This window comes from Asparagus officinalis, chromosome 4, assembly GCF_001876935.1.
Source record: "Asparagus officinalis chromosome 4, Aspof.V1, whole genome shotgun sequence".
Lineage (NCBI taxonomy): Eukaryota > Viridiplantae > Streptophyta > Magnoliopsida > Asparagales > Asparagaceae > Asparagus > Asparagus officinalis.
Genome location: NC_033797.1, coordinates 68,179,366 through 68,193,452, shown reverse-complemented (window position 1 = coordinate 68,193,452; position 14,087 = coordinate 68,179,366). Strand labels below are relative to the sequence as shown.

The window sequence follows — 14,087 nt, the reverse complement described above, 5'->3', positions numbered from 1 at the left end:
GACGCTAAAAATATTAATTAAAGCAATATGTTTCAGTTATACGTTACCGATTTGAGCCGAAACTTTTTCATCAGAAACTGCGTACTGCTCCATTGAAGAGATCCTATGTTCTAAGCGGGCGTGCGAGGAAAACAGTTGTATCCGCAAATATATTTATACGTAAGATGTGACATACAGTTAATTAAGGGGAGGTAAGATGTGACATGTAGATTGTTTGGAAAATTAGTAAGAAGAATAAAGTGAAGGGAATGTAAGAAAGTTTACGCAAATTTAAGTAGATACATTATACGTTATTTCATCCCTTTGAACCTCATCTTGATATAGGGATAAAACTATCTTTGTGTAATATGTTATTTCATCCCTTTAAACATTATCTTGATATAGAGATAAAGTTATCTTTGTGTAACATTATGTCTTTTTAGAAGTTACTTTCCCTTACCTTCCCTCCATTACACCCCAATCAAGGGGGAACAAAATCTAAAATATTTTTCCCTCAATTGCCTTGAACATTCTCCTCATTACCTACCTCAAATGAATTCCCAAACAAGATTAATGCATTCCCTACCTTCCCTTCACTCCTATTGCCGCCAAATCCAAACAAACCCCAAGGCATGAGTGAAGCTGTCTTATGCACTGACACCGAAAATGAGACTTGAGCGACAAGATGACAGGCTTGCGCATGGAAAAATAATCACGGCCCTCAGAAGTGAGCATTATCGACGCCAACAGAACTTTAAAACTCCCCTTAAACAACTGCCGCTCTTGGAAATTTGCCCTCAGTTTTCAACGCCAATTCCGAGATTTTTGCTTTACATGAGGAAACTGTTGACACTGAATGCCGCATAAAGAATCAAACAACAAAGCCCTTGAACTCCCTTCTAACACATTTTCCATCGTAACGATCTACTAGAGCTCCATCGCTCATATACTCCACCGGGCGATGCAAACAGATTTCGTAAAACAAAGCAATGAAACATATGAAAACCCCCAAATAATTTATATATAAAGTGTACATAATAGTACAATTATTTAAAATATTGCCAAGTATCAACAGGAGAAGCAGCAGGCTTCTTCACCTCTACGAACATGTCTCTACTCCCAACAAGCAGGGGTCTCCAGCATATGGAGCAGCTCACTATAGCCGTTTGTCCATTAAAACAATCTCCTGGTTTCCATCCACAATAGGGTAGTGTGAGTAATAATATACACATCCCAATGCATCATTTGGACAACCAAATATAAAACGTATTCTGCGGACTAAACCCTATTTACAGAACCTCATTCCCTAAAATTATCTGTCGTATGGAAATTCATTATCATTCTCAGTCACTTTGAACGGCTGCGGATGTCCACCAGAGCAGTATAAATTCCACATTTTATAGTATGATCGCTCCAAGTTTCGAACCTGCAGCATGCAAGAATGTCAAACACGTATGTACGCCAACCACCGACATAACTTCATATAGATAAGAAGATTTTACCCATCGTGCTGTGTCAAATAGAGGACAGGTTAGTCTAGCCGCTTTAAGTCTATTGCGAAGTGTATGGAGCTTCACAGGATTGAGGGCAAAAGCAACTGCCTTTTCTTCGTACTCTTTCAAGCTATGACAAGATAAAATCACCCAGTAAATACAGATTAGCTGTTAAAAGAACTGACATAGAACTGGAGGTGTTTCTAGTAATGTTGCTCTCTAGCTTCATCATTTAGGAACCCTTGTTTGTTTTATTGCTCCCATGTGACAAGCATGTTGAGACTAGTAGCTCTGTGGGTGTATGCGTGTGCACGCATGTGTGTGTACATACACAATGTACACACATGCATACATGATTATGTGTATGTATACGTATTTACATTTACAATTGTGCGTTTACATGTTTGTGTGTGAACAGACGGATACGTGTGCGCACACAAGCATTAATAGACAAATACATGTAAGCACGCAGAAAATATCATATATCTGTGTAGAGAGAGAACATTTACCTGCCAACGATCATCTCCTCTCCAACACCAGTGGCGAGACATAAAGAACCAGCCACTCTTGTAGCCATTTTCTCCAATGGAAGCGTTATCATTGGCAGACCAGCCCACAATATATCTGTACCCGTAGTGTGGGCGTTGCACAGAGGCCTATCCATCGAAAACATAGGCACAGAAGCGTTCAGATGAAGGCACAAATTGCAAACTAAATGAATGTTCGATAAAAAGAGACACAAATATCAATAAAAAAGAAAACTCACGTATCAAGAAAAAGATCAGCCAAAGCACCACGCCTGATATGTTCATTCTTCATGGCGACGTCTGTGAATACGATTTGATCATCCCTCACCCCTTGTCTCCTAGCATCTGCACAAGACAGCAGGATAATCAAATTAATAAAAAATTCCAAAACATTCAACTGCTTAAGAAAACATAACAGCCTTGTACAATATACAACTGAAAAGTTCAATTGGCACACAGGTAGGTTACCCTCTCCCAACAAGAATTCATACATTCATAGAGGAACCTGTATTTGCAATCAAGTAGATCATCTGGACAAAACCTTACGATGATAACATTGCTACATCTAGCTGCATGCCTTAATTCTTTTAGCCTGACTACCCAACTTGCGCGTGCCCCAAAAAGAACAAAAGCTAATTATGAAAAATGGGTGTGCGCGCGCATGCACGCATGGTCGAATTCCTCCAAAATCAAAATAAAATGTAAATTTGAATAATTATTCAGTAAAAAATTTCCTACAAAATCAACAGTAGAGGAATTATTCCTCAGTACTTCAACATTTAGTACCCTCATTTCTTTTTTCATAATGTAGTATAGATTTGTCACTCCCTTCAAAAAATCACAAATTTCAAAAATGATGTTGTATCTTCAGGTTGAGCTAGGAGAAAATGAGGATGTAGAAAAATATTATATTTCATAAATTTGAACAATTCAAAAATGATATTGTTCTTATTATACTATATTTTTGTCATACTCTAGTCTAAATTATGGTTTTTAAATTTTTGTGGAATTTGATCTATCCGTCTTCGATCGTAACTTAAATTTATAAGATAATTCTAACAGAACTTCAACTTCTTTCGAACCCAAATTCATTTATTGAATGATCGTTTAAGTCCAAACATTTATAAGACAATCTAACTTGAATATACTTCAGAGAAGTATTAATGTAATTAATTAAAATGGCTATCGAAGGTAACTAAATATTTATAATAGTGTATTTCTTCTAAATATATTTATCACTTGCTTCTAAAGTATCACATATTTCAATACCATCATTGTCTTTGATTTTAACTAGGTGAAAATGATGTTACCTAAAAATATCTATTTCATAAATTTTGCGGTGAACTGTTCAAAAATGATCTTTCGTAATACCACATCTTTCGTATTTAACTCTAATTAGGTTTCAATTTTGACGAGTATCTTTTTTAGAAGTACACTTGAATATATTTTTTAAAGAGAGGAAAAAGCATTTGAACCATCAGTCTCTGATGTGACGCAGAAGAGACGTAAGAACCACATCAAATGATGTATTGGTTAAAATTTGGAAGAATGATTACACATCTCCAATTGGCACGTCCTCAGTTTTTTTTTATTAGTATAGACGTTACAGGGGTTACCAGGGTAGGTACTGGGTACTAGGTGCATTCAACGAGGGAACAATAGAATCAAAGAAACTTCAGCAAAAAAAAAGTATACTTTCTGAGTGAACTAGACGACAATACTGCACGTGTGCACACAAAATACAATAGCTATGAAAAAAATGAATTAGTGGATGAGCTGACTAGTTGCAGTTAATATATACACTTAAGAATATTTTTAAGAGAGGAAAAAGCTTTTGAACCATCAAGATCTACTGTGACACAGGAGAGTGAGAAATGGGACCCACATCAAATGATGTGTTGGTTAAAAAAATTAAAATTACTGAAGTGCCCCTACAATTTGAATGATGACACATCTCTGACTTCGGCATGTCCTCGGTTTTTTATATAGTAGTATAGATGTCAACAGGGGTAGGTGCATTCACTGAGGGAACAATATAATCAGAAGCTCCAGAAAATAAAACGAGTCGTATACTTTCTGAGTGAGTTAGCCAACACCACTCCGCATGCACACACAAAAAACAATAGTGACGAAAATAATGAATTAGTGGATGAACTGACTAGTTGCAGTGAATATAGACACTTACGATCACGCAGTCTCCTCTCACCAGCTGCAGGAAATCGCAGCAGCCAAAGAGCACTATTAGGGACACGCTTCAGAATATTGCACCTAAATTGTTGCAGGATCAAATGGTTAACCAAATGTGTGAGTCAGTAGATCAAAGGTGGACAAACAACTAGAAGCCAAGGGAATCAGGTGATAAAATCAGCGGACAACAGAAAATAAGTTGGACTTACCAAGTGTTAAATATATCAGGATCCATCTTGTAAAGCTGGTTGAAGCATGCAAAAAGAAACTTGTTTTCAGGTAACCCATAATCTGAACGCTTATGCCGACAGACAGCATCCAGAACATCACGGTTTTTCTGAAAATGCATATACATTCTAAGCATCTACAGGCCTGATATATAGCAACAAAGCATAAAATTCATTGTGCTTAAAAACTTTGTTACCTGCTTATAATCATTGACAAAGTAACAATGTGGAAGATGGACAAGCTTCTCCGAATAAATATGTGAGAAACGAGTAGGAGAAACAAACTGCAAAATTGCAAGAGCTTGTCAGAAGCATAAGATTAGAGATGTTGCATGCAGGCTGATAAATTAAGACAAAAAGACAGGTTTCTTTAGCGCACCTCATCAGTAACTAAATAGTCAATGTAATTAGCACCAGTGGTCCCAGGGAAACCCATGTAGGAAACCTGGATAGGTGCTGGTTGCATGGCAAAAATTTCATTTCTTGCACCCTGAAAGAATTGTGTTTATCAGACAAACCTCTGGAAATGAGAATACTGAAAATCCAATGTCCGAATACTAGTTGCATTCTTTTGGCAAAATATTTGTTAAATACAACGTTAAGAATTTCTCTGCATTGACATCCACTTGGTGATGAAAAAGAGACAAGGTTGAAGGAATTATCAAAGATGATCTCCTATATATCAACTCCTAATCAAATTCAACAGTATGAATGACTGAAGGTGCAAGGATAATAACCTACACAGAGACAAGGGAGACGTGATTCCAAATTTCTAAGTCCGAGTGGCAGTTTCTCTGAATTCAAAATTATATAAAAAAGGAAGGAGCTTATGCTATATTGTTCAGAAAACAGTACTTGTACTGCAAACAGAATCTGGAACAGAGTAACACAACAAGATTTGCAGATAAAATTGCCGCGACAAAATTCACAAATTGTCGGAAATTAAAAAACAACAAAAACCAAAAAAATTGAGGTGTGAACTTAAAAGCTTGCTCAATAAGTCAACTAATAATTAAGTAATAGTATATATATATATATATATATCATATATTATATATTATAGATATGATATTAATATATAAATTTGCAAGGTGCGAGATAAAATGGGTGCGAGATAAAATGAATACTGCACATTAGGATATAAACAAACAAAATCTCAAAAGAGTAAATACCTTACTATAACTATTAAGCTGACTAACATCAATTATAATGGATCACCATAGCAGGATATGACATAAAATGCATACTGCATATTAGGATAGCCTACTGTCCTAACATAAAAACCTCAAAATATTTAATACCTTAGTATAACCATTAAGGTTGACTAAAATCTGTATCTTATGCTCATTGATCATCCTAGCAATCACTTCAGATGTCATTGAGGACACGTCAATGAAGTGCTCAGCTTCAGATTGAGTGCGCTGTCTCCATTCAGTCCCGTCATTTTGACTTAAGGCATAACAGAAGACCTGCATAAATGTAAATGTTAATATCAAATAGATAATGAAATGACAGTAAGACAAAGAAATTAAATTTTACATGACCTCAACATGTTCCTGATTGTGCATCCCAAAAACTGAGCCCATAAGATGGGACAAAGGGTGATTACCAAAGTCACTACTTACATAACTGCAACAAAAAAAAGAGATCCAATATCCTTGATATTAATAACCAACAAAGAGCAACCAACACAACAATATAATCGAATAGCAGATACCAACCCAACTCTTAGCCGCCTACTACCACCATCCATCTTCACAGGAATTGGAAGGGGATGGTTAAATGCTGGAAGTGCATAGCGAGAGGCAATCAAAGAGCAATGTGCTGCATACTTCCGGCTACAAAATTGAACACAAGAAAAGAAGCACAACTTCAGGCTAGTTTCCACGATAATGTAGTTCAACAATTGACATCAAAATATATAATGGAAGTCTAAAAAAAACAATTTCATAATCCCACAAAAATTGCCCCCTAAACTTAACCTGATCTCTAAGGCGAGAAGAGGATCAATTGGATATGCTATTGCATGAAACGGTTGCACACTTGGAAGGACTGACATCTGAAATTAAAGCACAGATCAACAGTATGCTGCAAAATCCATATTACAAATGTGCAAAAATATGAAAGTGAGAAAACAAAATCGCAACACAAAACCTTTATCTGCCTCCTAATGATTCCCTCCACTTCAGTAAACTTCTTGTCCCGATCATCCCAATCACACACACACTGAATAAAGATTAAAAAAAGAGAGAAAAGTTTAAAAAGAAACCACAAGAAGCAGACAATGTGCATTGAAACTTGCAAGTAAAAGATCTTAAGGCATACTATTCAAAATGTGTTTTATATCAGATTACAGTGTGTCAAATTTCAGTACACCCGATTCCATGTAGGTCTCATGATGGTTCAAAAATAATATAAAGAGAATTAAGAAAATATAAAGAGCATAAGGAAGATTGCAGTAATACAATTATTGATTATCACCTTATAAACCTTACCTGTAACGTGTGTAATAGATTACAAGTAGCTTCTGGAAAATCAGGACGAAGAAGCAACGCCTGTTGATAACTCAATATAGCTTGATCCACATGCCCACTGCACATCATCCAGTCTAATTAGGGTCCAATGCAAGAATGAAATGTCAATATAGGACTACTAACTCCATCAATGTGGATAATTAGATGACAATCATCACCTATCTTTGTAAGCTGAAGCCAAATTTGCATGAGCTTCTGCCATTGTAGGTCTGATAGAAACAGCTCTCATATAATCTTGGATTGCTTCACTAACTCTACCAATCTCCTTGAAAGTGTTTCCCCTATTTACAAGGCCATCAGCTGCCAAAGGATCTATTCGAAGAACCTCATTGTAGCATGCTATAGCTTCAGCATAGTTTCCCTGATGTGAATGATAACAGATTAAACAAAATAAAATAAAATAAACAAGAGAAAGACTTGGCATACTAAGCAACTGATCCACATAACCACAGGTTTATGAACAAGTTATAGCAGGATGACCATGTGAAAGCACTCAGTTAAAATGCAATAAATCCAGGACACGAGGGATACGAGTATAACCTGTTGTTTATAAATTATTGCCAAGTTGCTGAAAGGAGCAGACAACCCGGTGGTTACAGACAACGTGGCCTTGTAAAATGAAGCAGCTGAACTCAACATATTCCTGCATTACCAGATCAACTTCTCTAAGTGTCATACTAAAACTATGCAAATAATACAATTCAAAATTCTTTTAATAGCTTACCATTCCATATATATATTTCCAAGGTTTGTGAGTGCTTGTGGATGGCTAGGCTGGAAAGCTAGACACGACTAAATAAAACACAAAAAATGCAAATCACATATTTATTTAAGCTGAAAAAAGAAGGATATTCCGAAGATAGATGGATCAAAAAGAATTTGTCACCCGATAACAATTGATAGCCTCTTCCACTCTCCCAGCATCTTTTAGGGCATTTCCCTTTTGAATCACAAACAAATAATATGAGCAGTTTTTCCTGAGGAATTCTACTCCACAAGATTGATGATCAACATAAAAAATAACAAAAACTGACAAAGCACACGAACCAGATTATTGTATGCCTCCACAAACCCTGAATCACATGTGATAGCTTGTTTGTAGTGCATTATTGCTAACTCCAGCTGACCTTGTTCATAATATGTACTAGCAAGATTTCCTGAAACAGAAATGTATGTTCATTATCATGAGTCATATATATTATATGACATAAATATTATGTATATATACAGATAGTCATATATATTACATGATATTATACTATGTATATATACATACATACGTATTATATATATACAAATACACATACATGTAGTGTTTGTGTATCTATGTACTTTTATACAAATAAAACTTTAGAAGACTATTACCAATAAGATGCCGTAAAATCTTAATTAACAATCCCAGATTTACAAAATACCCTAGTAAAAGAAAACACTATATCCTGCCACCAGTAGTTATATAGAAATCATTCATACAACTCTTCATGGCTTCATCTCACATCATGACTTTTGAGTCACTAAAGTTGAAACCATGTTAACTTTCTTTTTTAAGATGGGAGTTAAAATAAAGAAGAAGGACAAGTTGGTTAGAAAAACAAAATTACAATCAGTTTTCAAACTTTTAATCTCAGTGTTTGAAGAACAATGTAATGGCACCATAAGCAATATCAGGCAACAGTGAGAACATAAACAAACTCGAGTAACAGAGCCAGGAAAAGGAGAAGAGGAATAAAAAGAGGAGAAAGGACAAAGAATTTTATCAACATTTGAACAAAATATGCACAGGAACTGTATTCTCCTTTCAGCATCTGCAGCTCATTCATCAAAATTATTGATCACTAGAGGCTATGGAATGGTGATTGGTAAGGGGCAGATGAATACCAAGGAAGCAAGAGGGCACAGGGAGAGAAGGGCGTTCAGAGATGATGATGGGTCAACCAGTTAGAGTAGAAAGCCGCAGATCAATCGCGACAAACCCACACGTCAAACTGACCCATGAATCGGTACTCACTTAGACACTAACTAAGAAAAATAGGCCATCTAATCAAGCCTGAAAATGCATAGGAGTCCACCACATAATCTGGAGGCAACTATACAATTCCAAGCGGGGGTGACACATCCACCAAGCTTCCAGGCAGTTACCCAAGCCACTTCCTACGACACTAGTTGAAGTCATAATATTTAGAAATTAAACTAGATGCTAAGATTAGCTTCCACTAACAATAATTTTCGAGATTTAGCAATTGAACTAGATCCGGGTGTTGGCTTCTATTGACAAGAATTCTTTACAGACAAATATACACTAGTTAAATGCAAGTAAACAGAAACCCGGATCCTACACCACATACAAAAAGGAGGAACTTTCACATTAATATATAAGTCAACTATATTTTAAACCTTACCATAAGCCATTGCATAATCTGGACGTGATTGTAAAGCACGCTGATAGCACATGATTGCCTCCTGAGGCATGCCCAATGCCTGGAAAAGCCAAAAGAAATATCCATTTTTCCTCCAGAAACCAGCACATACAATTGTGGTGATCTGACACTACCGTCACAATTCATGGTGGCTTACCTTGTAAACATTCCCTTGGTTCAGGAAGGCATCAGCAAATCCTGGCTTGAGTTTGACTGCTTCCTGCAATAGGAAATCAAATTCAAAGCACAAAAATCAGAATGTTTACAGGTGAGACAGACAAAAAATGTGGAGATATTTTGATAGCACAATTACTGGGAAAGAATTCAGACAGAAAGATACAAGGTTTTGCATAACACTCGGCTTTTGCCATGTTAAGATGATACAGAGAGACGTGATAAGCTACTCTAAACTACCAAGAAAGTCAAAAGAGCTTGATTTGTAGACAGACAATACATGAGCAAACCAAAACATATCTCTAGTTTTAAAGTAGCTTTCATGCATGTGTCATATCCAGTTGCATGGATTTCCAACTTGGAAGTTTTGATCATGCAATTGGAGTGGAAGTATTTTATCCCAGAAGGCTTTTGGGAAATAACTTACCTTAACTATGTGTAGGTAATATAGTATGCAACCAGATAGCATTTCCATGCCATTTACAAAACACCAATAGCCTCTAATACATCTTCAAATTTCAGAATACAGCGGTCGAAAAGTTCAATTCCACATTAAAGAATTTTCACACATTATGATGAGCTTGAACATATATCTACACAGCTCCAAATTGCCAGCACAAGAGCCTGACCATATTAGCTTTTACCTTATAGTATAGAAGGGCTCTCTGATAATCTCCAGCCTCCATGAAGAGGCCAGCGAGGTTAGACCAAGCAATTGCAAAAGTAGGTTGTATTCGCAGTGCTTCAAGATAGCAGCTGTAAGCCTGGAAGAAAGAGAAATAAAGAAGAATGAGCTTAAATCTCAGGGACGGATGATAGCTACATCTAATAAAGAAAAGTAAAACAAGTTAAACTACTGCCGGAGTTCATTAATCCAAAAGGAGAAAATTAACAGACCACCTTCCAAGCTTTAATGTGACAATATACATTGCATGGCATGAAATTAATTAAAACCTTATCATTTTAGTCCATTACTAGTATAATTTCTAAATCAACTTTATACAGGAACACTTTCATTTGCAAAGGCAAAATCAAAATTGACCATGATAAGAAAAATTATACATTGCACTAACTTACTTCGTTAATTAGTCCCTGCGCTTTCATGAGGTTTCCAAGATTGCTATGAGCATCAACCTATTTCAGAAAGGAGGATCAGACACTAACTTCATATAAAGCAAACCAACAACAGAAAAGCAAGAAGACAATGTCAAACCAAGCGTGGATTCAGTGCAAGGGCCTGCCGACAACACTGGGCTGCCTCATCAAGTCTTCCTTTTCTTGTATAAGCACTAGCCAAGTTTGACCAAGCATCGGCAAAGTTGGGACGGAGCTACAGATACATTATCCATTATCAACCATCAACATGTAGACAAAATAAATAAGTCAAAACTATTTATTATGCTTCATATTATAAGAAGTTCTTTTGGTACCTAATCAGATAAGTCAAAGACTGACCTCAAATAAGCAAAGATGATTCCAAGATAAATTTATTTTTATAATTTTTCAATGCAAAAAAAAAGCCCTCAAATAACATAGATGACTCCTCACATAGATATCAATATGAAGAGAGCAAAATACATGCATATATAGTTAAAACTAAAGAAATACTGAGAATAATATAATACCAAATTAATCTATTCCACACAATGACGATGATCTTATAACACAATCAGTTTCAGAAATTTTGATAACAAAGAAGGATTAGGTGGTAGTAGATGGTAATCACAATCTTATATGATATTCCAAAAAAGTGGCTAAAATCAATAGACAGTATTCTGATGGGAAAAAATATATGCACTCAGTTTCAACTCATAGAAAATAAACTTCCCCTGTTTTCTCAAGAGGTGAACTAGAATGTTGCTAACAATATTGGATGTATATCTAAGTTTTTGGTAATGCATGTATTCACAACTCTCTTGGTGTCAATCAAAGAACAAGGTTTCCGCTGTATATCGTACTTGCTTAAAGAAAGCTCAAAGTGATCATTGTCTCCTGGTTAGTTCCACCCTCCTGTCTACTCTGAAATGGCTGCCTCACTAAAGCAGCATTGTTCCAGAAGCAAATCAAATTGCTCAACATAGTAGGGTGTGAGAATGAGGAAACCATCATCTGAAAAGTAATGTATGATGACAAGTGGAGATGAGGAGGGCAAGAAACGAGTAATAGAACTAAACTTCCATCCCAACTTTTTGGGGCTGAATATATGAATCTTATTCTTCCATTCCGTTCTCTTAAGGGTAATCTCCTCCATAACCACTATCATTATCTTCTTCATTGCTTGTTTCTCTTAAGCCCACCTCTAACATCCTTGCTTCACGCGTCTTCTAACTGATGCAAATTGGTTCATCTAGGGTGTGTTCAGCAAACTCTTAAAACTAGGTCAGGTCTAAACCTAGCCCCACTTCTTAAAACTAGGCCAGGTCTAAACCTAGCCCCACTTTTGTGGTTGTTTCTAATTGGAAAAAACTAGACCAGTTTTGCTTCAGTTCTTCTTAGTCCAAAAAGAGGCCAAAAATCCAGTCCCTTGGTTCAACTCTAAACTGGTTTCATGACCTCCAACGAGTGCATTCATTTCATTATTTATCCTCTCTCTTAACATATATTCACGTCCATCATGACATTCTCATTTCTAATAAATTGATTGTTTATAAATTGTCTAACCATTCTAAACCATAAGCACTACTGGCCTTACAATTATCCTATAAAACTTTTGCTTCAATTAAACAGGTATATATCAATCAAATTAGACTCCAAAAGCACTAGAATTACTCCCTCCCTCCCTCCCCTAGCGTAAATAACCCGCCATGATAGTCGCAATTAATAGTAATAGAAGAGAGGTTTAGAAAGGAGGCAATAGGGAAAAAAATGAAAAGAGAGTTTTGCCTTTGCAAGGATAGTTCAGAACTGACAGCATATTCTATTGTTTCTTAAATCCACTAGACTGCATGACTTGTTAGACACAAAGGGCCCTATACTCAAGTAACACTCAATACTGAATCGTAACTTGAAGCACCAAAAGCTGAGTATGCATACCTCAATAGCAGCAAGGTAATAACGGATAGCAAGCTCAATATTGCCTTTCTCCTATCAAAAAACATATATAAGATCTCACTGTCAGAGCTTACTTACAGGTTAAGCAAAACAGCAATGGAATAAAAACAACGAGCAAGACCTAAACAATCTCTATATGTAGTGAAAATCCTCTATCATCACACTGTGTTCAGTTACTTAGTAATATTCTTTTTTTCTTAAAGTTCTAGTGGATGAAGTTACCTTCCACGCATTTGCCATGTTGCCATAGCATTCAGCAAAACGTGGATCAATGGCAAGAGCTTCCTCATTCTTTGCAATGCACATGTCAAAATCATGAAGCTGAAATGGAGACCAGCTCATTAAGCATGCCAACAAAAAATGAAAAGGTAATCAATACAACGACAAATAAAATGGAATAAGACAAGTACCTGATAATATGTCGCTCCAAGTAATAGAAGATTGTCAGTGCGTTGCGGGTTCTTATCATAAACTGCCTTGCAGTGCTCCAATGCCTGCTTATAATTCCCAGCTTTGTAATTTTGATGAGCAAGTACCAGGTGAACTTCATCGTCAACTACAGCATCCAAAAGTTCAAATCGGACATTTAATACATATCCATAACCAAATATCAATACTAGAATTAAAATAATAACTCTGTTTGACACCAGCAATAAGAAAGCGGAAACTACAGAGTTAAAGGTTAACATCAAGAGACAAACTCCAAGAACCGCACAAGAGGAAGTTCTATGGAGATCAAGTGGCCAAGTCAAAAGTTTTAGCTAATCATCATTTCTTGCAATCAGAAATTCCACATAACCCTAACCAGAGAAATCAACATGTCCCAACTCACATCAAATTTATGATCAATAATTCACAGACTTCTATTCATAGCCACCATTATATCAAATAGGAATCAACAACAAAATTGGGTAATTGATACTTTTATTCATAACTAAACTACAAGCATAACATCACGAAACAAAGAACCATGTTACAACCCTAGTTAGTCAAACAAAAGGATGATTGATTAGCCAAAAAGATGAATATTTTCCAAAAAAAAAGGCCAATTTTAACTTTAATCAGCATATTTCAAACGTCTGAAACAATCCGCTGGAAAATTTCAGTTCCATCCATCACTTAAACAACCAAATCCCAACTTTACAAGATGCAATCCGCTGGAAAATTTCAGTTCCATCCATCACTTAAACAACCAAATCCCAACTTTACAAGATCCACTCACAACGAAACAGCACCGAACCCGTACAAAACATTCATCTCTAAACATGATTAAGAAGAAAAAAATAAACACCACAAAGAACTAAAGAAATGAAACAAACCTTCGATCGATTTCACCATCTGCATCGATGGTTTAACATCGACGGACACGTCGACAGGCTGCAGACTAAACGCCGGCGATTCATCGAATTCGCTGGCGATCCTAAAAAAAGCATTCGAAAACCCTAATCCGTCGCTGTCGGGGACCGATCCGAACACCTGCGGGAGCGGCAGAGGCAGA

The 14,087-nt window shown here is 36.3% G+C and overlaps 1 protein-coding gene across 1 annotated transcript; it reads right to left on the bottom strand.

Annotated features, from left to right (window-relative positions):
• LOC109837656 (probable UDP-N-acetylglucosamine--peptide N-acetylglucosaminyltransferase SEC) lies at nucleotides 970–14,076 on the bottom strand. Its single transcript, XM_020405977.1, has 28 exons — nucleotides 13,909–14,076; nucleotides 13,000–13,145; nucleotides 12,812–12,910; nucleotides 12,572–12,622; nucleotides 10,752–10,868; nucleotides 10,616–10,672; nucleotides 10,183–10,302; nucleotides 9,522–9,584; nucleotides 9,347–9,425; nucleotides 7,995–8,104; nucleotides 7,834–7,887; nucleotides 7,672–7,739; nucleotides 7,488–7,590; nucleotides 7,106–7,308; nucleotides 6,909–7,005; nucleotides 6,568–6,639; nucleotides 6,396–6,472; nucleotides 6,135–6,251; nucleotides 5,958–6,042; nucleotides 5,715–5,882; nucleotides 4,793–4,903; nucleotides 4,611–4,697; nucleotides 4,396–4,523; nucleotides 4,185–4,267; nucleotides 2,239–2,344; nucleotides 1,982–2,128; nucleotides 1,482–1,602; nucleotides 970–1,405 (listed from the first exon to the last, which is right to left on the bottom strand). Exons 1-28 carry the CDS (start codon nucleotides 13,931–13,933, stop codon nucleotides 1,292–1,294), a joined length of 2,808 nt encoding a protein of 935 aa, XP_020261566.1. The 5' UTR covers nucleotides 13,934–14,076; the 3' UTR covers nucleotides 970–1,291.